The 23,312-nt window shown below is 56.1% G+C and overlaps 3 protein-coding genes across 9 annotated transcripts; 2 read left to right on the forward strand and 1 right to left on the reverse strand.

Annotated features, from left to right (window-relative positions):
- Positions 1 to 1,002: 1,002 nt before the first annotated feature.
- CCDC71 (coiled-coil domain containing 71) lies at positions 1,003 to 11,374 on the reverse strand. Of its 2 annotated transcripts, none has more exons than XM_041465893.1 (2): positions 11,248 to 11,374; positions 1,003 to 8,801 (listed from the first exon to the last, which is right to left on the reverse strand). In XM_041465893.1, exon 2 carries the CDS (start codon positions 8,738 to 8,740, stop codon positions 7,553 to 7,555), a length of 1,188 nt encoding a protein of 395 aa, XP_041321827.1. In that variant the 5' UTR covers positions 8,741 to 8,801; positions 11,248 to 11,374; the 3' UTR covers positions 1,003 to 7,552. The 2 variants fall into 2 exon arrangements, with proteins under 2 accessions (XP_041321827.1, XP_041321836.1); XM_041465902.1 differs by lacking the exon at positions 11,248 to 11,374 and adding an exon at positions 8,896 to 9,027 and having other exon boundaries at positions 1,003 to 8,809.
- Positions 11,375 to 11,528: 154 nt separating this feature from the next.
- LOC121352758 lies at positions 11,529 to 15,598 on the forward strand. The gene is made up of 5 exons (XM_041465960.1): positions 11,529 to 11,690; positions 11,771 to 12,156; positions 12,737 to 12,897; positions 13,311 to 13,443; positions 14,894 to 15,598. The coding sequence occupies exons 1-5, from the start codon at positions 11,537 to 11,539 to the stop codon at positions 15,098 to 15,100; spliced, it is 1,041 nt and encodes a 346-aa protein (XP_041321894.1). The 5' UTR covers positions 11,529 to 11,536; the 3' UTR covers positions 15,101 to 15,598.
- Positions 15,599 to 16,091: 493 nt separating this feature from the next.
- Positions 16,092 to 20,219, forward strand: KLHDC8B (kelch domain containing 8B). 6 transcript variants are annotated; one of them, XM_041465915.1, is made up of 6 exons: positions 16,092 to 16,140; positions 16,829 to 17,293; positions 17,857 to 18,021; positions 18,223 to 18,447; positions 18,691 to 18,804; positions 19,587 to 20,219. In XM_041465915.1, exons 2-6 carry the CDS (start codon positions 16,921 to 16,923, stop codon positions 19,781 to 19,783), a joined length of 1,074 nt encoding a protein of 357 aa, XP_041321849.1. In that variant the 5' UTR covers positions 16,092 to 16,140; positions 16,829 to 16,920; the 3' UTR covers positions 19,784 to 20,219. The 6 variants fall into 6 exon arrangements, with proteins under 6 accessions (XP_041321849.1, XP_041321881.1, XP_041321865.1 ...); XM_041465947.1 differs by lacking the exon at positions 16,092 to 16,140 and adding an exon at positions 16,163 to 16,348; XM_041465931.1 differs by lacking the exon at positions 16,092 to 16,140 and adding an exon at positions 16,218 to 16,344.
- Positions 20,220 to 23,312: the final 3,093 nt, after the last annotated feature.

The raw sequence follows: 23,312 nt of genomic DNA on the forward strand, positions 1-23,312 counted from the left end.
CCCCAGTCCACGTCCAGGCACCTCCCTGAAGGCTGCTCTGGCTTCCCAAGCCAAGCTGCAATCCCTTCCTCTGCCCCAGAGCTGAACACGTGGGGCTGGCCTGGCTCTGCCCGGGGAGATTGGCCTGTCCGGGGGCAGCTCCACTGGCGGGGATCTGCCAGCAGCTCTGCCCTCCATCACCAGCGTTTCAACGCTGCCAAGCATCCCCCTGCTTCCTCGGCTGTCCACAGCCTCGCTCCCCCAGCACCTTTCAGCAGAGATCAGGGCACTCTTGCAGCAGCACAGAGGCCCTCTCCCCCCGCCCCATCCTCGGCAGAGCCCCTGAGCTCCAGGGGCAGCCTCTCACGCCTGGCCAGCCCTGCTTGGACCGACTTCCGTGCACACAGCAGGCAGCCAACACTTTCCCGAACATCCTTAATGAGCAGAGAATTACTTAACCACTTCCCTTCTTGAGGAACGAGCTCCAGCACGGCACTGGAGCTGCTGTCTGCCCAGGGACACAGTCCCACCAGCATTAGTGCTGGGTCAGTGCACTGACGGCCCTGCAGCACAAACTGGATCCAGATCGCAAACCATGGAACAATGGCGCTTCTGTTGAATTAGCTGGGCAGAGGGTCCTGGCTGCAGAGTGGGCAGATTCAGAGAGAAGCCAGAGGGTGGGCAGGCAGGCTGAGGCTGGCAGAGCACCTGCCAGCACAGTGCCACCCTGCATGTTTCTAGGAATTAACCAGGAATGCGGATTTATCCCAGTTTGGCACCAGTGACATACATCCGGGGTATTTCCCTCCCCAAACCAGGCAATCCTTAATGGAGTTTTAGTAATGCCAAACTTCCCTGGAGAACTGGGGAGAAGAGCTGGGGGTGTGGTCTGCAGCTGAGTGTGCCCCATGCAGCAGCTGGGCACACGGGAGACACCATTCCATGGAGCTGACACAGGGCTGGGAGCAGGAGCCCAGGGAGGAGCAGGCTGTCATAGCCCAAAGAAAAGCTGGACACATTGGGTGGTTCTGAGCACCATTTTACTGAAGGGCTGGACACCTGCTAGGACTTCATGACAAAAAGTTCACTTCATTTAAGAAAAAAGACAGTCTGGTTTTTGTCCCATTCCCTTCCAAAGAGTGGAATAATACTAACGCTGTCTTTTCACTAAGCAATGCCATTCCAAAATATACAACATTGAATGTGGAACAGCCCAGCTTCATATTAACATTAAATATTATTAGAACTTCAGAAACATTCTACACAAACAAATGAAACGGTAAAAAGTTCACTCAAGAACAAGATGGTCATTTGTAAAATCATGATACAAAGTTTGTTACTCGCCCTCCTGCGGGTTGCAGTTGCTGCTCCCCAGCCGTTGCTCGGGATGCCCAAACACCAAGGAATGCCACAGAGGAGCCCGTGGTGCTGGTCTCAGCTGGAGCAGGTCGGTCGTGCTGTGGTGTAGAGATGCCTCTCATGGAGATGCTGGTTGGCAGAGAGTGGCACAAGCAGGCGGGCAGTGCCCACCCAGAGCCCCTGTGTCACTCAGAGCAGCTGCTGTGCCTCTGCTCAGGAAATGCTCCTCCTCAGCTCAGGAGTGCTGCACCAGGACCCAGGAGGAGAGAGGCCATCATAAGGTGCCTTCCCCACCATGAACAAACACTGAATCTCGTTTTGTCCCGACCCCAGCCTGGGCAGTGCGGCAGAGCAAGGGCAGGAGGGGAGGTATTTCTGGGGGTGGCTTTGCAGCACCTCCTCTTTTAAAACAGCACCATGTGCCTGTGTCTGTGGGCATCACCAGATACTCACAGGGGCTGCCTGTAGCCACAGGAACACAGGAATGGAAAGGGCTAATTAAGACAATAAGGACAGAGTCCCAGACGATAATAAGGCCTTTAAGGGACTTCCTGGGGAAGGTATTTCGGAGGCCACATGAGCAGTGCCAGATTGTGAGACCAATGAAGGATGGGAATGAAGGGTTGGAGGGGTGCCTGCTCCAAAAGGACTCCCGCTCACCTGCAGCACCAGTGTCCATGAACTGCTACCAGGCAGGGTACGGGAATCTCTGTGGCTGGGCAGGGATGGAGGAAAGACAGTGGATGTGGAAAGCCACAGCCTTGGCTCCTCTGTTTGCACATCTCCTGCAGCAGACACAGAAGCAGCAGGCTGCTGGCTGTCCAGGTGCTGCTGGCATCTTTAGCTTTCCCTACTCCCAGCTTCTCGCTTTTCCACCAGCCTTCCTTAGCGCTCCTAAGGGAGCGGTCTGGCCTCAGCACATGGCTTTGGAGGCAGCTGCTGGCCAACCTGCAAGTTCCAGCAGTGTCACAACTATAGACAAGCTCTATTCCACACTCAGGGATGACTGGTGACAAAGGCTGGCCTCTAATGTCTTCAGGACAAGATTCCTCTGAGGTACCCAGCACCTTCCTTACAGCACTCAGCTCCAGGCAGAACAGGCTGCAAGGACAGGGAAACCCAAGCATGCTGCTCTCTAGCAGAGTCCAGAATGTGAGGGCTCAGGAGCATCCTGCCCTGCTGTGCTCTCCACAGGTTGTGCCAGCCCACCCAGCTGGCAAAGCTGAGGGCTGCAGCATTGTCAGGAAGGTGCCAGCTATCCCAAAACTGCTGTCCTGTCCGTGGGCCACCTCAGCTCCTGCAAGGCCATCCCCATCTGAACACAGGAGCAAAGAGGCCAGTGCCCTTTTGAAGACTAAAAAATAAACTGTCACTTCCACACAAACCAACCAGCCTGGCTGACCAGCTGGTCAGCTCAGCACCAACCCTGCTAACCATGGCCAAAAAAAGGATCCTCCCACCAAAACCTGCCTTCCTGCCTGGGAAGCTGCCCAGCTCAAGTCACACTGCCCAGCTGGAGCTGAGAGACAAACCTGCTCTCCATACCCAGGGATCCCTTGAGCCATGGCCAAAGGCCCAGCTTCTAGACTGGGCAGGGAACTTGGATCCAAAGGGGAAGAACTGCTGGGCTGGCTGAACCCCCCACATGCTGGCAAGTTCTGGCCATGAACACAGCACAAGTCACAATTAAAAGGGCACAAACTCTGTGCTCAATTCCAAAACCCAGAGCCTCCCAGGCCCTCTTGCCACAGCTGGAGCTGGGGTGGAGAAATGCTCCTGGTGTATCAGGGGGCCTGGAGGACAGGCTGCAAACCATGGGCAGCTGTGGAGCAGGATGCTGGAGCCACACGTGCAGCACCACCCATCTGTGCTGTTCTGCCGCCGATTCCCCTGGCATGTTCGTAGCTGGCAACTGGCTGAACTCCATGAAAGGAAGCACCAGGCAGTGAGAGGGATCTCAGCCCACTAACCCCAGCCCTGTTAGTGTGAACTGGTCTGTGAGCTGCCCAGTGAGGTGAGCACTCCAGGGAGCACACCTCCTCCACACACTGAAATACCACTCCTGGGCTGCCAAGCAAGAGTAACAAAATAATCCCTTCTTATTTTGCAAAAAAAAGTGCTTAAGAAATTCTGTATAAGGATTGCTACAGCATCTGGCTCATAGGGGATGCAAATATTTTAGAAGCAGCAGCAGCAACATGCTACATGGCTTGCAGGGAAGAGGCTGAGGAGAAACTTCTACAACCATAAGCAGTGGCAGATGGTGAAATCTGATCACAGTGGACATGAGCTTCAGAACATTTCTACCAATTAACATTGTGATTTCAACTGGTATCTGATGTCAGCTTCCCCTTCAGCTGCCTGCTGGACAAGCTGCTCTCCCCATGGACCTTGCTGACGGACATCTGAAGCATGCAGGAAGCTCAAGGACCTTGTCTGGTGGAAGGGAAGCATAAACTGCTTCTTGGCAGCTGAATAAAAGGAGAAATTATTTCCAAAAAATCAGTTGGAAGAACAGCCCTTTGACCACTAGCCGAATCATTTCTAGAAGTGACAGTGGCACAAATCCATGCATTAAAAGCATTCCTAAGAGAGCCTCCAAAGCTCCCAGCTGTCACATTGCCCAGAACAACACAGGCCAGGTTAGGCACTTGGATGAATTCAAAGTGACTAATACAGAAACAGGTCTGAACAAGGTGCATACCACATGCTCAGCAGAGACCACAGCGCTCTGGGCAATGCATTTCTATGTGCCTGCCAGTTACTGTTGCACGGATCCCTGGAAATGTTACTCAGCTGCCACAGAATAACCCAGGATGGAAGGGACCGGTGGGGGAGACCTCTAGTTAGATCAGGTCTTAGGCAGCTCTGGTTTGATCAAACCCTTCATCTACCCTTAACAGCAGAGAGCAACATCCACACAGAGCCCCTCTGCAGCCTCATGCACATCAGTGTTACATGCTCAGGACACCAGGAGCATCCATACCTGGGCACAAGCCGAAGGACGGGGGAGCCAGCCCATGGCAGACTGAGGCACCCCGTCTGCCAGCAATGGCTCGTGGGCAGCAGCTGCTGGCCCCAGCACAGAGGCTGTAAAGCCTCTCTATAACAACCTGCAACCCTTAGAGTCAAGTTCCTGAAGCACCTGCAAGAGGAAGAAGAGACAACAGGAGGGCAGAGAATGGTGGTCCAGCACTGCCCTGTCGCTCAGAGCCCTGTGGTCTGTTAGAGATGCGCAGGAGAGCTGACAGAGAGGGGACTGGTGATGAGCAAGTCCCTGAGCACACAGCTATGGAGTGCTCACTTCCCTGGCAGCAGTCTCAGTGACACAGAGGCATTTCCAAAGCTTGTCTCTCCCTGTGGAGCAGAACACCTTTTGCTGGTGGCCTGGGAAAGACACAGGGCAAACTGTCATCACCAAGCACGCGCAGAATTCGGCTCAGTGCTGGGAAAGGCACGGCAGCACTAAGGCTGGATGCTGAGCTGGATGTGTTAAACAACAAGTCCTTGACTGGCAGAGACCCAAGCTGTGAAAGACAGGAGGTGATAGAAAAAAGTGAAGAGGCAGGCAGCAGTACAGCTGAGAGAAGACACACAGTGATGAGGAGGGATGTGGCCTGGTAAGTTGGCCTCAGGTGCTCAGCTTCCCACTCAGGCTGGAGGAAAAGCGGCTTCGACCTGGATTCAGCCTTGTTGATGCACGCTGTTTTTCCCAGCGGAGGCCAAGTGCTCAGCTGGGATGCCTGTGCTGCATAAGGAGACTCCAAAGACAGCTCTCAGTGCCCTTATAAGGGTCTGGGAACGGGGGAAGCTGCTGAGCAGCCTGACAGCAATACCGCAGGCAGGAGTTCAGAGCCCTCCTCGGGAAACAGCCCAAAAGAGAAACACCAGTGCAGGACTTCAAGACCTGGCATTTGAGAGCGTGGGAATGAGAAAGGTCTGAAGGAGCGGGAACAAAAGGAACAAAGCAATTTTTGGCCAGTTGACAGTGATGGAGAGCCCCTGTTCATCCAGCACCAGGTCAGGACAGGGAACACTCTGCCAGAGCATTTTAAAACACAGAAGCAGAAGAAAATATTTCCTCCTCCTTGGCAGCCAACCAGCGGCATTCACAGGTCAGTCTCAAACACTGCAAGTTATGATCTCTTACAGGAGCTCAGAACCCAAGTGTGGGGTTCAGGGCTTGCAAACATTCCCTGAATCATAAAATCACAGAAGAGTTTGGATAGGAAGGGATCTTAAAGATCATCTTGTTCCAACCAACCTGCCATGGGCAGGGACACTACACTAGACCAGGCTGCTTAGTGAAAATGAACCTCCACCCTGCTCTGTGTGGGTGAGAGGAGAACCCAGATGCATCTCAGAACACTCAACTTCCCTGCCTTCTCACCCCATCAAGAACCTCCTCTCTTCTCTCCATACCACAGTCTTCCTTTCTGTGCTGGGGATCAGACACTGACCCCTTTTATAAACCACTGAAATCCAACCAGGTGCTTTGGGGGCAGGGCTCAAATACAAGGATCTGGGACTTCCCTGGGGAGCTCATCCCTTCAGCCAATGCCCACAGAGATTACTAGGTCAGACAACTGGTATTTTGAGCTGGTGAGAGAATGAGTGGATTACACTACTGCTGTAGAGATCTGAGCATATAGGGATATACAGAGCCAGGCCCATACCCAGCCCAGTGCCTCTTCCTTTCCCCAGGACACCAGGTTGTCCCTTCTAGGTGACAGCAGCAGCTCTAACTGTTCCAACGAGGTGTTTCTCCTGGGATTAGTAGATCCCTCCCTGTGGAGTGCAGAGAGCACAGAGCAGTGTTCCAATCCAACAGCGTGTCCCCGGTGCAGGGAGGTGACAGCAGCTGTCTGCAGCGGTTCTGCAGTGCCTCCTAGGGATGGCAGAGCCTGCACTCCTTCCACACGGAGCTCTCACACCTGCTACACACCTTCTCACAACATCCCTGATAGCACAGCAAGGCTGCCACCCACCACATGATGCCCATCTCCCCTCCTACTGCTTCATCCCCATAAACCAGAAAGCAACGTTCCATGTTTTAGTGTTGGTGTATGTCCTCCCAAATTTTTCCCTTTTCTGCTTTAACTCAGGCTCAGGTATCCCACTGAGCTCTGGGACTGGCAGGATGTAGCTAATGCATTCAAACACAGCATGCATCTCTGTCGTGGCTTAACTCCAGCCAAAACCAACAGTCTTCTCTACCGGCACCTGGAATCTGCTCCTGGAACACCCAGCAACAGCGAAGCAGTTACATGGGGGGCAGGACACTACACAGTTCATGCTAACAGTTCAAGCCCTTTGGCTCTAACAGTCACAGTTCATAATCCATAGCTGCACCTGGGGTATAGGAGAGCAGAGTGATGCTGGGTGCTGAGGAGGAATCCTCTTCGGAGGCAAATCCCTACCACGTGTTCAAAACTTCTGCTACCCACAGAGGAGGTGCCTAAAGATGTCAGACATACTTGCAGCCCTGTGACACTCCCCCACTGTTATGCAGAGGTTATACCAAAAACGGGATTAAAACTACCAGCTGGTAATTCTCCAAATTGTTTGGCATTCTGGAGACAAACAAGTGGCTACACCGCTGCTGCCTCCGAGCTGATCAAGGGAGCCCAGGACAGACTGTCACAACACTGAACCACAAAGCAATTCTGGCACCTTTCAACAAAAGGCTAGCTGAAGGGAAAGAGGAACAAAAGCTATCAAACCCAATCCCAAAAGGATGGAGGAAGTGCATCTTCCCACAGTTCCTGGGCCATATGCACATATATGGATATATAGATATATAGATAATAAAGTTATAAAATTTGATCAAAATAAAACCAGTAAATGTACAGCTTGAAAAAGAGCAATATCACAGTGCATCAATGTCATGAGAAAGTCCTGTGTTCTCCCCTGCACAAGAGCACAGCCTGCCATGTTCAGGGGAGCGTGGTGAGAAGTGAGCTCTCCAGCCCGCTCAGCTCAATGCTGGCCGGAGTCACCGTCCCACACTCCTGAACAGAGGTTTGGATTTCTGCAGTCAGCTCTGCACAGCAGTAGCAGACAGGCAGGAACAGCATGAGAGTGGGCTGCTCTGTCTGCAGGTTAGTGGGCATACTGGCACCAGAGACACAGAGTCACTCCTAAGCCTCTCTGCGCTCTGGTGCCAGACTTGTATTTACTTACTTACAAAAAAAAAGTGACAAAGTGAAGAAATTCAGAGGACACTATGAGAATGGGACAAGGGCTGAATTTGGATCACAGGGGACAGGTTGACCCTAAGAATCTTCTGTGCTCTCCTCCTCACTTCATCATCAGAGGAAGAGTTCCCCACCTTGATGGTCCGGAATTTCAGCAGGTTCAAAGCACTCTGAGCCTGTCGAGTTTTCTTTCGGACAGGAATGGTATTTGCTTTTTTCCTCTGTGGTGCTTCTTTTGCCTCTGTAGCTCTTCTCTTCTTCTGCCCAGTGCCTTCCTGGCAAGTGCTGCTGTCCTTCCACTCTGTTTTTCCCACCAGAACTTCCTTATCTTTGATTTTCAAGGTCTTGGGCTGTGGTGCTGTGGTGCAGTCCTGGGACGAGCTGCCTGCGACTCTCCCATTGAGAACTCCGGAGGCTTTGCAGGCGTTGCTCTCCTGCAGCACTCCACCCTTTGGTCCCCTCAGAAGCTTTAAAGCACGGCTGGCAGAATTGGGTGCTTTCTTAACCAAACGCTTGTACCCCTTGCCTTTGGTTATTTTAGTGGTCTTGCCTGAAGAAAACTGCCTTGGTGAACTTGAAGTCTTGAGGAGTTTAAGGTCCGAAGGAGAGATCCCAAGACGCCCCTGTGTGCACTTGGACTCCAAACAGGATGTTGCAGTTTTCAGTGGCACCAGGGCTTCCAGAACCACTGACAGTCTCATAGCTGGATACACATCAGGATACATGCTTGTAGGGAAGCCCACTGTTGCTGCCTTGGATGTGCCAGATCCTGTCTGCTTCAAGGAGCTCAAGAGGAGATTTCTGGAATCCCCTTTGGAGACTGGCTGACTGGAGACTTTCAAAGAGCTCACTGGAGTGCTGGTGGGCAAAGGGGCCACTTTTGCCACTGAGTTCCTGGCTGGACTCTGAGTGGGCTGAGTGGTGCTGGCGCAGTTGCGCTGTGTGTTTGTTTCCGTCTGACTCGGTGTGACTGCCGTGCACGAGCTGTACCCGTACACATCCTTACTCCTCAGAATCGTGGGCTGGTAGCCCTCCTCCTTCAGGCCTTGGATGAAGGCCACCAGCTGGGTCTCTGTGTCCGAAAGATCCTTGGACATTGGGTTGAAGACTCGGAGGGCTTCCTCCAGCACTTTCTGTCCTGCAGAGGAAATTCTTGACCAGGAATGGACAGCTTTTTCTTCCTCATTGTTCACTGCAATATTCATGGCATTAGGCAAGCAGGTGCTTCAAAAAGGTCCAAATTACTGGAAAAACAACCTTTGACACCTCAAAAGGAGAAAGAAGACAGTTAGCTTAAAGCAACTGAAATTATCCAGTTTTTAATATGCGACCTGGAACCATTAAGCCCAGGTCTCAAAAGGAGAAAGAAGACAGTTAGCTTAAAGCAACTGAAATTATCCAAGATTTTTAATATGCGGAACCATTAAGCCCAGGCGTGGCTGGTCACAAACACTGGGTCAGATTCTGGGCTCAACCCAACATAGAAGCATCACCAAGAAAAACCTCTCACTCATCTATCTCTGAAACAAAACTAAAACATCTCTCACAAAAATATCCTCCAACCTAAACAAAGATTTCAGGAAATCCCATCCAATTCACCCCATGATGAAGGACTCCAATGATTAACTCAGCAAAATCAGCAGCTCCTTTCCAGTTTGAGTTTGACCCACCCCGGCTTTGGATAACCAGATCTCATTTCCTCATTGAACCCTTTCCCTGCGTACACACCTCAACCAGCACCATTGAGCCATCTCAATACTGAGAAATGCCTAACTTCAACGGCATCCCAGCACCACCTTTAATTTCTCAGCTTCTTAACTGATGCTGCTCAAAAATTGATTCTGAGTCCCTTGCCAAAGCTGCAGTTTCCTCCTGGAGAGCTGGCAGCAGGGCTGGAGGCTGTTCCAGTTGTGCTTTATTGATGCTGAATGCTGTGGCAAGGCAGCACTGCTCCTTGCTGTTCTCTTGTTTGAACAACGGTCCACAACTTGCTGTCACAGCAAACTGGTGTTGATCCAAGGACACTTGCTGCCAAGTGAGGAGGAAGCAGGAAATTCAAGCAGGGCGGTATGAAGGAAACACACATCACCAGGGCCAAGTGTACAAAGGCCTGAGGGACAACACTGGGATCACACTCAGGGCACTGTGCAGCTGCCTGCCTGGCATAAAAGCATCAATTATTGTTTTCAATAAAAAATAGGCACTAAAGGGCAGTCCAGGCAGGACTTGGAAGGGCAGTGCTTCAAGAGAACTCTGATCCTGGTGGCCTCACAGCTCCACAGCTGGATGCTAGACCGACAAGGCAAAAAATCTTTAGCTTTATTGATACCTCACAAAATAATAATGAAGATTCAGTTAAAAACCCTGATCAGGGAAATGCAGGAGATGTCAGAGACAGTTTTGGAGAGGGTAGGCAAGAAAGCTGTGACAGAGAAGTTAGTGCCTGAGCAGCCAGAACAAGGAACCATTCGTCCCATGTTGCCCCCAGAAGTCTGGTCTCACCACAGCACAGGAGCAGAGCCCGTGCTGCCGCCAGCTGCACGAGCAGGGAAGAGACACAAGGCAAGAGCAGCCACAGAAGGGAAAGCACAGGTCAGTGGGGGAGTAAGAACCTCCACATGACAGACTAATCTCAGTCAAGTGCTCTGCAGACGTCATGGCCAAAGAGGGATTTGGAGGAGGATAATGCAGTAGTTCAGAGGCAGGCGGGGGATCTCCCACGAAGGAGGGGCGGCAGGCAGGGACGTGATCCCACAGAGCCCCATCCAGCAGTGAGAGTCACCACCTCCAAAGTGACCAAGCAGTGCCAGGCACAGGGAAGCCACAGAGAGTGTAATGTTAATTCTGATGTGGTGAGGCAGAGACTAACAAAGAAGCACAAGTAACGACATATGCTCAACAAGCTGCAAAATGGATCCTCTTCAGGCTGCAGCAAGCCCAGGAGCATCTGAAGGGGTGTTCTGGCTGTGACATTTCATGGGAACAGGACTTTCCAACATCCAGCTCCTTGGTCCTGTTTGGTGCAGTGCCAGCTGTACTGGAGGAAAGCCGGCCACGAGCAGACACACCCCTGGACAGCCTGTCCTCCCGACAGCAGGTTCCCTCCCGTGACACACTGCTGTGGGGCCGGGGGCTGCGGGAGCACAGCACTCCCTGCACGGTGCAAGCACAGCACCGGCAGGTCGATGCTAGCACCGGTTTAGAGGCCCGGCTGTCCGAGCACGGAAAGGGCTCTCCCGGTGCACCGTGGGGGAAGCGGCTGCCGGCAGGGCCGAGACGCGGGGCTGGGGCAGCCTGTAGAGCGGCAGGCCGGTGCGCGGTCCCAAGGAGGGCTCGACGGGGCCGCCAGGTCCTCGCTCAGCCTCTCCTTTCGGCCCGCCCCTCGGCGCAGGCGATGCCCCTTCCCGAGGGCCCGTCCCTCGCTCCCGCTGCGCCCTCCCCCAGGCTCGACCCGCCGCCGGATGGGCCCCGGGGCGGGCAGGCCGCCTGGGCCGGCCCCTCCCTGCAGGGCTACGGGAGGTGATTGGTGCAGACAGGGGGTGCGGCATCCGCGCTCGGCCCGCACCGGCTCCCGGGACCGGGGGGGGCGGGGGGCGGGGCCCTCAGCGCCGCGGCTCCGCCTCCAGCGCCCTGAGGCCGCCCCAGCGGGCGGCTCGGCAGCGCCCTCGCCCGGGAGCCGGCGTGGGGCCCGGGCCCGCCGGCCCCAACCTACCGGCTGCCGCCAGACCCGTGCTCGCCGCTGCGCCGCACCCGCCGCTCCAACATGGCCGCCCGCGGGGCACCGGAAGCGCCCCCGCTTCCGCTTCCTGTCTCTCTCCGCGGGCCCGGTCACTCCCACAGTCACGGGGCGCGTTCGGTCACGCCCCCGCCCCTCCCCGCCCCCGCCGTGACCACGGCAACGGCGGCCAGGGCCGTCCCCGGGCCGGCAGGGGGAGCCGCTGGCGGAAGCGGCGCGGGCGGAAGCGGCGCCGTCACCAGGTAACGGGGTCGGTGTCGGGGCGATGAGCGGCGGGGCCGGGCGACGGCGGCGCCTGGTTCTGCACGTGGACCTCAACAACACGGTGGTGGTGGCGGACACGGTGACGGGGCAGGCCCCACGAGCGGCGCTCAACACCTTTCTCAGCACCGTCACCTGGGGCCGCGTCGGGGCTGCCGGTGAGCGCCGGGGCCGCGGGTACGGGGGTACGGGGGCCCGGTGTGGCGGTGCAGGGGCTGAGCGCGTTCCTCTCTTCTAGGCGAGTGGGAGTGGGTGAGCGACCGCCCGTCCCTGCGCCCCCCGTGCCCCGGCGCCCTCAGCTACTACAGCCGCCACGGCCGGGACCCCGCCTTCACCGAGGCCGGCCCGGGCCGGCGCTTCCGTGACCTCCACGCCCGCCACCTGCGGCTGCTGGAGTGGCCGGGCCGGCCGCACGACGCCTTGTCGGTGCCGGGGGAGCCCGGCAAGCGCTACCACCTGATCCTGCCATCCTTCTTCCGCCTCCTGGACACGCTGCACCGGGATGGCAGGGCCTTCGCTGTTGTCTTCAGGACCTTCGGCAGCGACCTGCCCCGCGCCCTGCAGGCCGTCAGCAGCGCCCTGCGCGGGCAGCACCCCCAGTTCCCTGCCCTGCGGGACGTGGCGGTGAGTGGCGCCCTGAGGGTCCGTCGTGGTGGGGAAGGGCAGCCGGATGGTCCCACGTCAGACTGCTCTCCAACTGCTTGGCCAGACTGCTTTTAAAAGCATCGAGTTCTCTGGATGAAGCTGTTAGCTGTGGGGGGCATGTGTGTGCAGATCCTATGTGGAATGGTCTCCTCTTGGGGTATCCTGTGTTGGACAGAGCATGCCTTCTCCCGAGGAGGGGCTGCTGCAGCAAAGCAGGGCTCCCTGGCCCAGAGCTGATCACAGCTGCACTCTCCTCCCCCTGGCAGCACACTGGGCAGGAGTGCTGGGAATGAGCTTTAGGAGATGCTTATTTATTCCTTGGAGTGTTTTCAGGTAGCAGAGATTGAAATGGGAGCAGTATCCATCTAGGAGGTCATATCTTTCCATCCCTGGGGAGAGGGATGATTTTTGATTGGATGCATTCCATGCCTTCCCTTGTCATCTTCCCACACTGTAGTGATGGGGAGTCTCCACCGTGCTGCTTGGTGTCTCTGCCAGTGTGTGAAACAACCTGTCTGCTTTGCAAACTTTTCCTTCCCCATTTTCTGTGGTCCTGCAGCTCCCTGTGGACCTTACCCCTGGCCAGATACGCTGCAGCAAGAAGGAGGTGGTGCTAACACGGGGAGCAGAGCGTCTGGCCACCCAGGAAGACAGAAGAAAGCTTTACAACTACTTCAGCTCCTTTGAGGGAATTGGAGGCTTCCAAGACCACTTTGACTGGTGAGAAAGAGGGCACTGAGGAAGTGGCTTGGGCAGTATCTTCTTTCCTGTGATTCTCTCAGTTTCTGGGATAGCTCCTAGTTTTGAAACCTTTAAGTTGTTAGGGTCCCTAGCACTTAGGCACTCCCCATTTTGCCTGTGGGCAGCCTGATGGGACTCTCACACCATTCCTGAGGTCCCCATCCCCTGGTGTACCTCCTGCTTTTCTCCAAAGACTCCCTGATTTGTCACCTTGATGCAAAATTCCTCATGCCTTATTCCTAGGAGGGTATGGGGAGCAGGACAGGACATTCTGCGTCCTGCTGCCCTGGCTCAGAGGGTGCCCTGGGCCTGCCTGCAGTACAGTCTGCCATTACCTGGGAGCTGTCACCCTCTCCCTGCCCTGACTGTTCCTTCTCCACTTACTGTTTCAGGTGGGCCAGAAATCAGTTTTCTTCCCAGGGTGGGAAGCCCCTGTGGGTAGACCCCCATGATCCTGACGTTCACCACATCTTCATTGATGACAACATCCGGCTGGACGATGGAGACACCATTGTTCACCCCCAGGTAGGTGGCTGAAGGCCCCTCTGGCACCAGCAGCCTGCACCAGGCATGTCCCTGGCAAGGTCAGACATGTTTTGTCCCCTTTGCATGAGGCTGCAAAGGGGAATCAAGGCATAGCCCTGCTGTCACTGCATCCTGTGCCAGCAGTGTTGGTGCCAGCGATGCACAGGGAGGCTGAGATCAGCCGTCAGCAATGCACAGCAGGTACTGGCTGCCTCTGCTCCCCTCTGAGTCAGCCCCGCGCCTGGAGGCAGCAGCAATGATATCAGGGCTGCCAGCCTTGTCACCTGTCTGAATGAAGGGACAGTGTTTGTGGGGAGCACACTTGGGAAACAGAATGTTTACACAGACAGAGCTGTGCCTGACTGTTGGACAGCTGTCAATGCTCAAACAAGAGCTGCAGGTCCATGGGCAATCCTCAACCTCTGCCTGTTTCCATCCATATGGAGACGGTGCAGGGGGGAAACATGGCAGCCAGTGAATTGTCTGGAGTGTTTGGCAGGCAGCCTGGGAATGGAAAGGGATGGGATGCTCATTGGATGTTCCCTTCCATACAAGCTTTCTCAGCTTACACATTTGTAGCTGGTGGCAGGAATTGTTACTGCCTGGACAGACCTGTCAGGAACAGGTTCTGGTCTGTGCCATGCCTGGTTGAGGGGAGCCTTTGCAATGGCTGCTGCAGCAGCTGGAGTGTGGCTTACACAGCTCCACTTGCTGCATTTCAGCATCAGGCTATTTGTCTGATCAAGGAGTTCTCCTTTGACATTGGTGGCCTGCACGTCTGGTCAGTCAGGCTGCTGTGCTAATCTCATGGCAGCCATGCAGCCAGCCCTGGGGCTGCTCCCATGCTGGATCACACAGGTAGGATCCACTTTTGGTAGCAGCAGACCTCGTGGGAGTCTGGGCAGCAGCCAAGCATCTTCCCAGAAGGGCTCATTGTCACTGCTGGGACCTTGCTGTCCTGCAGCCAGGATCAGTAGGTGAAAAGGCATTCTCCCTCCTTGCATCACCAGCTCTGCAGGGCTGTCCCCATTTCAGTGATGGTGACAGAGCAGCACTAGGAGTGAAACAGATTGCCAGGTGACTTTAAGCAGGCCATGGTGAAGATCAGAAGGTGAAGTCCCTGTTCCATCCTTTGGCAGCTAAAGGCGGAGCTGTTGGCAGAGGTTTGCCTGGAGTCAGCTGCTCCACAGAGCTGTTTTCTTCCAGCTGCATGGTGTGGCCTGTTTCCTTAAGGGAGCACCAGGCACATGTGTGACATGCTGGTTCAGAGTCAAAGGCAATTTCTGGGAGAGGGGGAAATCTCAAGAAATTTCAGCTGCTGTTGCAGTGGAGATAGGATCACCCTGCCCTCTGCTCCTGACACACAGCCAGCATGGAGGTGCCTGGCTGAGGGGAGGGCAGAGCACACCCGGGGCGTGTGCATTGCTGCCAGGCTCTGCTCTCCCTGCAGGTGTTCTCGGAGCAGGGCAGCAGCAATCCCAAGAGCGTGCCTACCTCGGCGCTGTACAACATTTGTCTGGTGCAAACCAATTTGCTGGAGGCCATTGCTGATGAGGACTATTTCATGCACTGTGTGAGGAGGTGCGAGGAGAACTACGACCGCTACCTGGCCTGCATGGAGAAGGACACCCCAAGCCAGCAGTGGGATGGACAGTGATAACCACCTCATGGGGCTGAGTGGCTCCAGACTGGGACACCACCTGCTTCCTGCTTTGACTGCTGCAAGTAGTCAAAGTCCCAGGCAGGCTCCTGCTTCAAGCTGTTACCTCTCCAATGTGCAATGTGGGTGTTCAGTCCTATCAGGACCTTCCATGAGCGAACACAAGCATCCTGGGAGCTTGCGTGATGGGATTCTTGGAGGAAATGGTTTTCCAGTCTTTGGCAGTGTTGCCCGTGGTGCCCATTTCTGCATGAGGACTGGGGCTCACCATCCCTCTGCAGTCACCAGGCAGGTCCCTTCCACCATACTGTGATGCAGGCAGCCTCGCAGTGTTCGCACCTCACTTTCTGTTCCTGCACTGATGGCTGGTGCAGAGCAGGTGCCAGGATGAATACAGTGTTATCAGCAGCATCCCCAGGTGGCATTTGTGGTGTGGTGTTCTTGGTGGATGCCTTGTCACTTCTGTCTGTTTTTAAAGCAAACCTTTTTAGCTCATTTCTGTGTGAGTTTCCTGTCTGCCCTTGGCTCTGCCTGTGCTGGTGGGTGGGAAGCGCCTTTCCCAGCGTGTTCATTTGCCTGGCTCAGCCAAGTGGGGACAAAAGTGTTGGTGGAGGGTTTGAGACCCATGTGCACCTTTCCTGATGCTGCTGAGAGACCCCAGCAAGGTCACACTCAGAGCAGGGCTGAGCTCATGTTCTGTCCCTGCAGTGGTGACAGGATAGGAGTTGTCTCTAGTGTAGGACGGTGGGTTCCCGACTCCTTGAGCCCTGCACTGTGTGGCTCTGGCACCGGCAGCATACAGCAAGGGAGGTCACAGCCAGGGTCTCTCCAGCCCCTCTCCCTGCGATGGTTCCTTCCCGGCCAGGTGAACGCGGCAGGGGCACGGCGGGCCGATGGCATCGGGAGGGCCGGGCGGAGGGGAGCGGGGCACGGCAGGGGGGCCGGGGCGGACGCGGCGCCGCCCCCACCGGCAGCGGGCGGGCCCGGGGCGGGCAGAGGCGCGGAGCGGCGGGGAGAGCGGCGGAGCGGGCGGAGAGGTGAGTGCGGCCCTGGTCCCGGTCCTGGTTCCTGCCCCTTTCCCTCTCCCAGCGGCGGGGCGGCGCGGAGCGGAGCGGGCAGTTCGGGCACGGCGGAGCGGCCGTCCGGGATTGCGGGCGGGCATCCGGGGAGCGCCGGGGGCGCGAGTGTTGCAGCGGGAGCCCGGGGGACGCCGGTGTCAGCGAGCTGTGGGCGGGAGCCCTGTGGGTGCGGGCTGCGGGGCAGCGCGCCGGAGCGCCGGGGGTTGCGGGCTGGAGTGCGTGCAGCACCGGGGCTGAGGACGGTGCGCCGAGAGCAGGAACCTGGCGGGGTCCGGATTGTGAACGGGAAGCCTCTGCGGGGTACGGACCCGGGGGATGCGGGTAGACAGCTCCGGGCACGCGAGGGTCCCAGTCAGTGCGCGCTGTGTACCAGCAGCACCGGGTAGTGGGAGCCCGGGGTGCGGGAACCTCGGGAAGCAAGAGCACTGGTACGTGCGGGCAGAGAGCCCCAGGGAGTGGGAGCCCGGAGGGGGCGGACAGGGAGCCGTGGGGCGCAATCGGGAGCCCGGAGGGGGTGGGCAGGCAGCCCGGGGTGCAGTGCGGAGCCCCGCGAAGCAGGAGCTGTCGCACCGCCAAGGGGAGCTGGCTAGCTGGGGCTGGAGGAGCGATGGGTGCCTGGGCTCTGACTCGGATACTCTCCCCGCAGAAGCCCGTGGGCCGGACCAGTGGCTAGCCGGGCCGGATGGGCGGCACGGCAGGGCCAGAGCCCGGGGACCCCCGAGGCGGCTGAGCCGGCCCATGGCGGCGGGCGCCGGCGCCTTCGCGTGGGCCACCTTCCCCGCCATGCCCACGCGGCGCGTGTACTGCAGCGCCGCGCACCGCGACGGGCAGCTCTTCGTGCTGGGCGGCTGCGGGGGCGGCGGGCGAGCCCTGGGAACTGCTGAGCTGCTCGACCTCCAAGCCCAGCGCTGGGCCACGCTCCCACCACTGCCCACGCCGCGGGCTGGCGCTGCCGTCCTCGCCCTGGGCAAGCAGATATTGGTGGTGGGTGGTGTGGATGCGGCGCAGAGCCCCCTCGCCTCTGTTGAGGTCTACCACGTGGATGAGGGCAAATGGGAGAAGAAGGCGGCATTGGCTCAGCCCTCCATGGGCATCTCAGCTGTGCAGAGAGGTGAGGGTTAGGAACATGTTGTGACTCTTGCCCAAAGTTTGCTGAGCATCCTTGGAGTCTTGGTACAGTGCAGCATGCCAGGAGCCAGGGTTGGTCCCTGTATGTGGTGCCCATGTCTGCTCCCTGGACAGGGATGCTGTGGCATGGACCAGGCTGCAGTGTGGTGGGCAGGGCAGAGAAGATGTCAGGACAGTGGTGGGAGGGGGCAGGGGTGCCGGCCACACTAGAAGCAGAAGCAGGATTTGGCAGTATGGCTGTGTTGCCATGGTGTCTCCAGGGAGATGATACTGCCGAGAATAATTAGTGAGGATGGCCCTGTGCTCCTGTCTGTGCCTGATGGATGGGATGGGGACGGGGGCAAGAAGGGTCCCAGTGCAGTCAGGGCATTGCCAGGCTCAGGCCTGGCTGTACTCATTGTGCCCCGGCTGCCCTGGAGCAGTGTCTGGCTGTGGGGCTCGGCAGTACCGCTGCTCGCTGCTGCCTGCCCTGGAGGACATGGGGGGACTCCAGCCCTTCGGTGCTGCCCACAGATCCCCCTGCCTCACTTGCTGCCTCTTTTCCAGATGGGGCTGTCTACGCACTGGGAGGAATGGGTGCGGACACCTCTCCCCAGGCATTGGTCCGTGTCTATGAGCCGGCAAAGGACCACTGGCAGCCCCTACCCTCCATGCCCACACCGTGTTATGGGGCCTCTGCCTTCCTGCAGGGAAACAAGATCTTCGTCCTGGGTAGGTGCTGCTGGGGCAAACCAAGCATCCCCTGTGTCTCTACCCTCTTCTTCCTCTGTTCCCAGGCCAGAGAATGACCTGGTACACCCCAGGGTGGCTCCATGGTGCCCAGCACTGCAGCCAGCAGACCCCATCCTGCTTGCTGGGCACACCAACAGTGCCAGCTTGGGGCACTGGCAGCTACATCTCCTCTGTGCATAGGAGGCCGTCAAGGCAAGCTGCCTGTCACCGCCTTCGAGGCTTTTGACCTGGAGACGAGGAACTGGACACGCTACCCCAGCGTGCCCAGCCGCCGCGCCTTCGCCGCCTGTGCCATGGCTGATGGAGTTGTCTTCAGCCTGGGTGGGCTGCAGCAGCCAGGGCCCCACAACTTCTATTCCCGTCCCCATTTTGTCAACACCGTGGAGATGTTTGATCCTGCACAGGGTGAGCTCCATGTCTCTGGGTGAGGTGGGAGCATCTTCTGTGGGTCTGGGATGATTCTGTGGGTTGGTAAGAGGTGTCTGTGCCTGAGGGACAGGATTATCTGGGCTCTGAACATCAGCCCCTTGTACCCATGGTGAATCCTGTGTTCGCTGGTCCCAGGGAGTGATTAACCTGTGGGTGTTCTGGCCTTGGGGTTTAGAGGGGAAACCCCAGCGGGCAATGCTCACTCCCTCTCATACCCAGGTGTGTGGAGAAAGCCAAGCCGCACCATCCGTATGAAAGAGAAGAGAGCTGACTTCGTGGCTGGATGCCTGGGAGGAAGAGTGGTGGCTGTGGGTGGCCTCGGTAATGCTGGGGGTAGGCGTGTGGCCATGCTCCCATCCCCATTCTTTGGGGCACATCAGTGATCTGCATGGCAGTAGGGAGGTTGGCTGTGCAAAACCAGGGGTTTACTGCAACATTGTCTGCAGCAACATCTCTCCATGCTCTCACAAGTGCTGGGGGACCCTACTGCCCTGTCCCACTGGCTGACCCACTGTGCCCCTTGCCCCTTTCACTCCCCAGTCAGGCTTTTTCCAGCTCATATGCAGCGTTCTGGTCTCACACAACCCATGGTGGCTCAACTTTGCTGTGCAGGGTTGCAGTGCTGCATCCCTCTCCCAAGAGAGCTGGGGAAAGGTTAGTGCTGTCACTCAGCAGAGGGCATACAGCAGGAAGGGCTGCCTGGGGAGCCTGGTGCCAGCCACAGCACCCCCAGCCCTGCAGCGAGGTCTGCCAGACCCCCAAGATCGCTGTGGGAATAGGGAATGATGCTGGCTGCATCCCTGCAGTGTGGCATTGCTCCTGAGTCCTGCCGCAGCTGGAGATGCCTTATCCCTGCAGAGTGCTGGCACAGGGAGGGGGGAGTGTAAGGAGTGGTTGAGGGAGCAGAGCCAGCAGGTGTAGCATTAGTGCCAGCAGCATCCCTGTGGGGACTCTGCTAATCCCCTGGTGCCCCCACTAATTGCCTCTGGGATCTCGAAGCCTATGCAGCTCAGGGCTCCTGTTGAGGCATCAAAGGGATGTGGAGGGGGAAAGGCAGAGCCTGGGGTGAGAGGCGGGGAGATGCACAGAGGCTGATGTGGTTCTGTCTTCCACAGGGAACCAGTCCTGCCCTCTGGACTCAGTGGAAGGGTTCAGCCTCTCGCAGAAAAAGTGGGAGCCGCTGCCCCCCATGCCCACTGGCCGCTGCTCCTGCTCCAGCTGCCCAGCACCCAGCCTGCTCTTCATCATCGGTGGTGTGGCACAAGGTCCCAGTGGCGCTGTTGAGGCTCTGTGCCTGCGTGATGTGCCCTGAGTGGGACCCCAGGGACCAGCCCTGGCCAAGCACCAAGTGCCTGAAGACGGGGACAGGGTGTGTGAGCACCCATGTGTTCACCCAGGGTGACCTGGCTCCAGGAAGCCTCTGTCCCATGATGCCAGGCACCAGAGCAGCTGTGGTTTTGTGAACTCCCAGCTCCTGCAGCGTTGTGGCAGTGAAGCCCAGGGCAAACTCCTGCCTGGTGGGATGGCCATTGGCAGCAGCGTGGAGGGAGCAGCGGTGGCAGGACTGCCGCTGGCCTCACTGCCCTGTCCGGCCCCATCTGTGCCACGGCGTATCTGTGCCGTGTGTGTAGCAGTGAGTGCTGTGTCGTCGTAGACCCAGTCGATGTCTCATGTAGCACAGAGGTGCCCTGTAGCTCAGTGCCTGGGAGGTGATGTAGCACCTCAAATAAATGAAACGTGGAATTTTATCCTACTGGAGTCATGTCGTCTCTGGTTATCCTACTCCAGGCAGACGTGTGCTGCAGCCTGTCAGGAAAACCCCTCCCAAGGCAGAGTTCAGTGACTCCATATGGTGGAGCAAGGGTAGCTCTTGTTCTCCCCACCTCCAGGGTGAGCGGAGCAATGTGATGTAGAGATCCAGTCCCTGTTTGGAGAGGGGGAGCTAAGCAGTGGCTGTCCTGCCTTAGCACAGCCTTCTTCCTGCTTGGCCTCCTGTGGGGGAAGAGGCTATGGGGGGATGAAGGCAGCAGCAGAGGAGGGACTTTTTTGAAGGTACCCAGGGTGTGAGAGAGGCAGGGAATGTTGAGGGCTGCCAGGATGCTGAGAAAAAATAAGAGATGCTTAATGTCAGGGCTCATGGGCCCTATTCAGCACCACAGGCCCATCTCAAAGGATGAACCATGGCTGGTGTGGGAGAGAGCTGGCTCCAACTGTGTCCAGCTTCTGCAGGCAGGAGCACTGCAATCCTTACTGGCAACCAGGAAGGGAATGTAAGCTCCATACTGGTAGTGTCTGTGGGTGGTGTTTAGGGGTGCACTGAGATCAAGGGAGGTGACACTTGAATTACCCAGTGCTATGGGCTCACCTGAGCCTTGCTGCTCTTGGCTCCACACAAAGTCTCACACCCAAAGCCAAAAGCAGGCGAGGGATTTGATCCTTCATTGGTACATTAGAAAGATCTCACAAGTCTGGGTAAATATCAAGTACAGATGCCTGCCCTTTCAGAGAAGACAGCCAGCTTGAGCCTCAGGTGGGCTGCAAGGCTGTAGAGACAGGAGACTGAATCCCATCAGAGTGCAGCAGCATCCAACACACTGGTGGGGCAGGCTGTGCCATGTCCTGGGGGCATCACAGCATGGGAAAAGTTGGAAATTATTCATGAAAGAGCATCCAGATGACACCTTCATGTTGCTGCTCCATTGCCTCTGGTGCCCACCTGGCACAGTGACTGCAGGGTCTGTCCTGATGCACTGCATGACCGTTTGCCTGTGATTTGGGAGGAACAACTTGGGATGCCTAGGCTGGTGGTACCTCAGCTGGAAGCATCCTTGCATCTGCCTCTGGAGTTGCCATAGAAACCACAGTTGTGCCAGAGCCAGCATCAACACTGAGCCCCAAATTAGAGCTGGGAGGATGCACTGGCAGCTGGGGAGGAGGTCAGTGCTGTGGCTGGGGGCTGGACAGAGGGACACCTCCTCTGAGCTCAGTGTGCTCCAGCCTTCTATGAGTATTTCACAGCACTCCCTAGCCTGTGCTCAAAACCTGGTGGGCTTGTCCTTCTCAGGGTCCTGGAAGGTGATAGACCCCTGGCTGCCCCTTTGGTATGTCTCTCCACCCTGACAGCTCTTTCCAGAATGCACCAAAGCATGTAATAATTCCAGTCCTGCTAAACTTTTAGTCATGGGGGACCCTAAATCACGGAGCTGCATTGGAAACACAGGCCTGATTAATAAGCTTTTCCCGCAGGAGCATTGCATGAGTGGGATAAATCAAGATGCTGAGTCACCGGCAAATTGACATCCCTATGTGCCAACTTCACAAGCTCCCTGCTGCTGATGGGGTGCCCAAGGCTACTTTTCCAAATTCAAGGCGGTGGCAGCTGCAAGAGCCAGAGAATGCTGGAGGGGGAAGCTGGAGCTCAGGAGCCCCTCATTGTTGTGGTGTTTACAGCAGCGAGGCTGATGATCCCTGCCCCACAGGCATTTGCCCCTCTGTCAGCAGCACTTTGCCTCCTGCACTCACTTTCCTGGCACACTGGCCCACCAGAGTGCCTTTTGGCTTGGCTCCTCCACCTGAGTGCAACAGGAATCTGTGACCTCTCATTAGGTGTGGAATTGTCATTCCTTTCTATCTCTGCTTTTGAGCACAAGACCAGAATCCTGTTTGAATGAGGGGAGAAAAGTTATCAGGAAAATGTTCAAGGACATCGAGGAGGGGAGAGATGAGGGTCCTGACCACTTTTGCAGACTGACATGTTTTTAACTGAGGAACTCATGTGAATTTTTAATGGAATGTGCTATGAAGTCAAAAAAGTTGAGGAATGTACCAAGTATATTGCTGTCTATCTCCTGGAAGCTTCTGCTAATTTTTACTAAGGGAAAGACTACAAAGTATCTGGCTACCCTCCCTAATGCTGGAAGCACAGACTGTTATTTCAGATATAAGGAGAGCTATGAGCTAGCGCCTGGCAACGTGGTTAATCTCCCCAGAGCATGTTATGGACGGGGGAGATGGAAATGGAGGTAGCTGTCAGACCTATAATTAAAAAAATGTGTTTCTATATTGAAATTTCTTTCCGTTGTCAGGAGAGATGGAAATACAAAAATCTCATTTATCATATTCCACAAACTTGCTAGACGTTCATACCAGAAGGCTCATCAGAAATAGGAATAGCTCTTTCTAAGTACCTAAAATAACATGTTGAGCCTTATCGCCAGTGCGCACAGCACCAACAATTCATTTTCTAATGGCAGTGGAAGAACTGCAAGTGGGTACAGGACTCTACAGTCTCTTCTGCAGGGAGATCTGGGCCAGCTTTTCAATCGTGAGCAACAAAATGCTGGAAAATCACTGTTTATGATGCAGGACCATATAGGGCCTGGATGCACAGCAAGACTCTTGGCAGCAGTGCCATGTACAACAGAGCCGTAGGCAGTTCAGGAGCAGAACAAGGCTTTTATTTACTTAAAAATCACAATAAACATTAACATTTCCATCTGCTTGGCACTCTGGAGGAAGGTTTGCTTTCCAGCCTATGGCTGCCTTGGACAGCCCAGCCACTACCCCATCCCTGAAGTAGGAATATGGTCCAAGCTGCAACTCCCTACTCTGGTCCTAGAAAATCAACACATCAGAATCTCCTCATTGAACTGGGAGGTATCAAGCTGCCTTAATTAATTCAAGCTCTTTAAACCAACCCTAGTGCTGTAATGTCAAGCAAAGCAATACAGTGAAATCACTCCAATAAGACTTTTATGAGTAAAAGACTAGAATTTTATTTTTTTATCTAAAGTGAAAGCTTTATCTTCATGGGATTTGATTAGGAAATCAGATCTATACAT

Source organism: Pyrgilauda ruficollis, unplaced genomic scaffold, assembly GCF_017590135.1.
Source record: "Pyrgilauda ruficollis isolate IOZ18807 unplaced genomic scaffold, ASM1759013v1 scaffold10, whole genome shotgun sequence".
Classification (NCBI taxonomy): domain Eukaryota; kingdom Metazoa; phylum Chordata; class Aves; order Passeriformes; family Passeridae; genus Pyrgilauda; species Pyrgilauda ruficollis.

Excerpts from the sequence above, each read along its gene's own strand:
- CCDC71 (XM_041465893.1), bottom strand. The coding sequence starts at position 8,740 with ATGAATATTGCAGTGAACAATGAGGAAGAAAAAGCTGTCCATTCCTGG.
- LOC121352758 (XM_041465960.1), top strand. The coding sequence starts at position 11,537 with ATGAGCGGCGGGGCCGGGCGACGGCGGCGCCTGGTTCTGCACGTGGAC. Across the intron at positions 12,157-12,736 it reads CTGCCCTGCGGGACGTGGCG|CTCCCTGTGGACCTTACCCC; the intron begins GTGAGTGGCGCC and ends GTGGTCCTGCAG. Across the intron at positions 13,444-14,893 it reads ACACCATTGTTCACCCCCAG|GTGTTCTCGGAGCAGGGCAG; the intron begins GTAGGTGGCTGA and ends CTCTCCCTGCAG.
- KLHDC8B (XM_041465915.1), top strand. The coding sequence starts at position 16,921 with ATGGCGGCGGGCGCCGGCGCCTTCGCGTGGGCCACCTTCCCCGCCATG. Across the intron at positions 17,294-17,856 it reads CATCTCAGCTGTGCAGAGAG|ATGGGGCTGTCTACGCACTG; the intron begins GTGAGGGTTAGG and ends CCTCTTTTCCAG. Across the intron at positions 18,022-18,222 it reads AAACAAGATCTTCGTCCTGG|GAGGCCGTCAAGGCAAGCTG; the intron begins GTAGGTGCTGCT and ends CTCTGTGCATAG.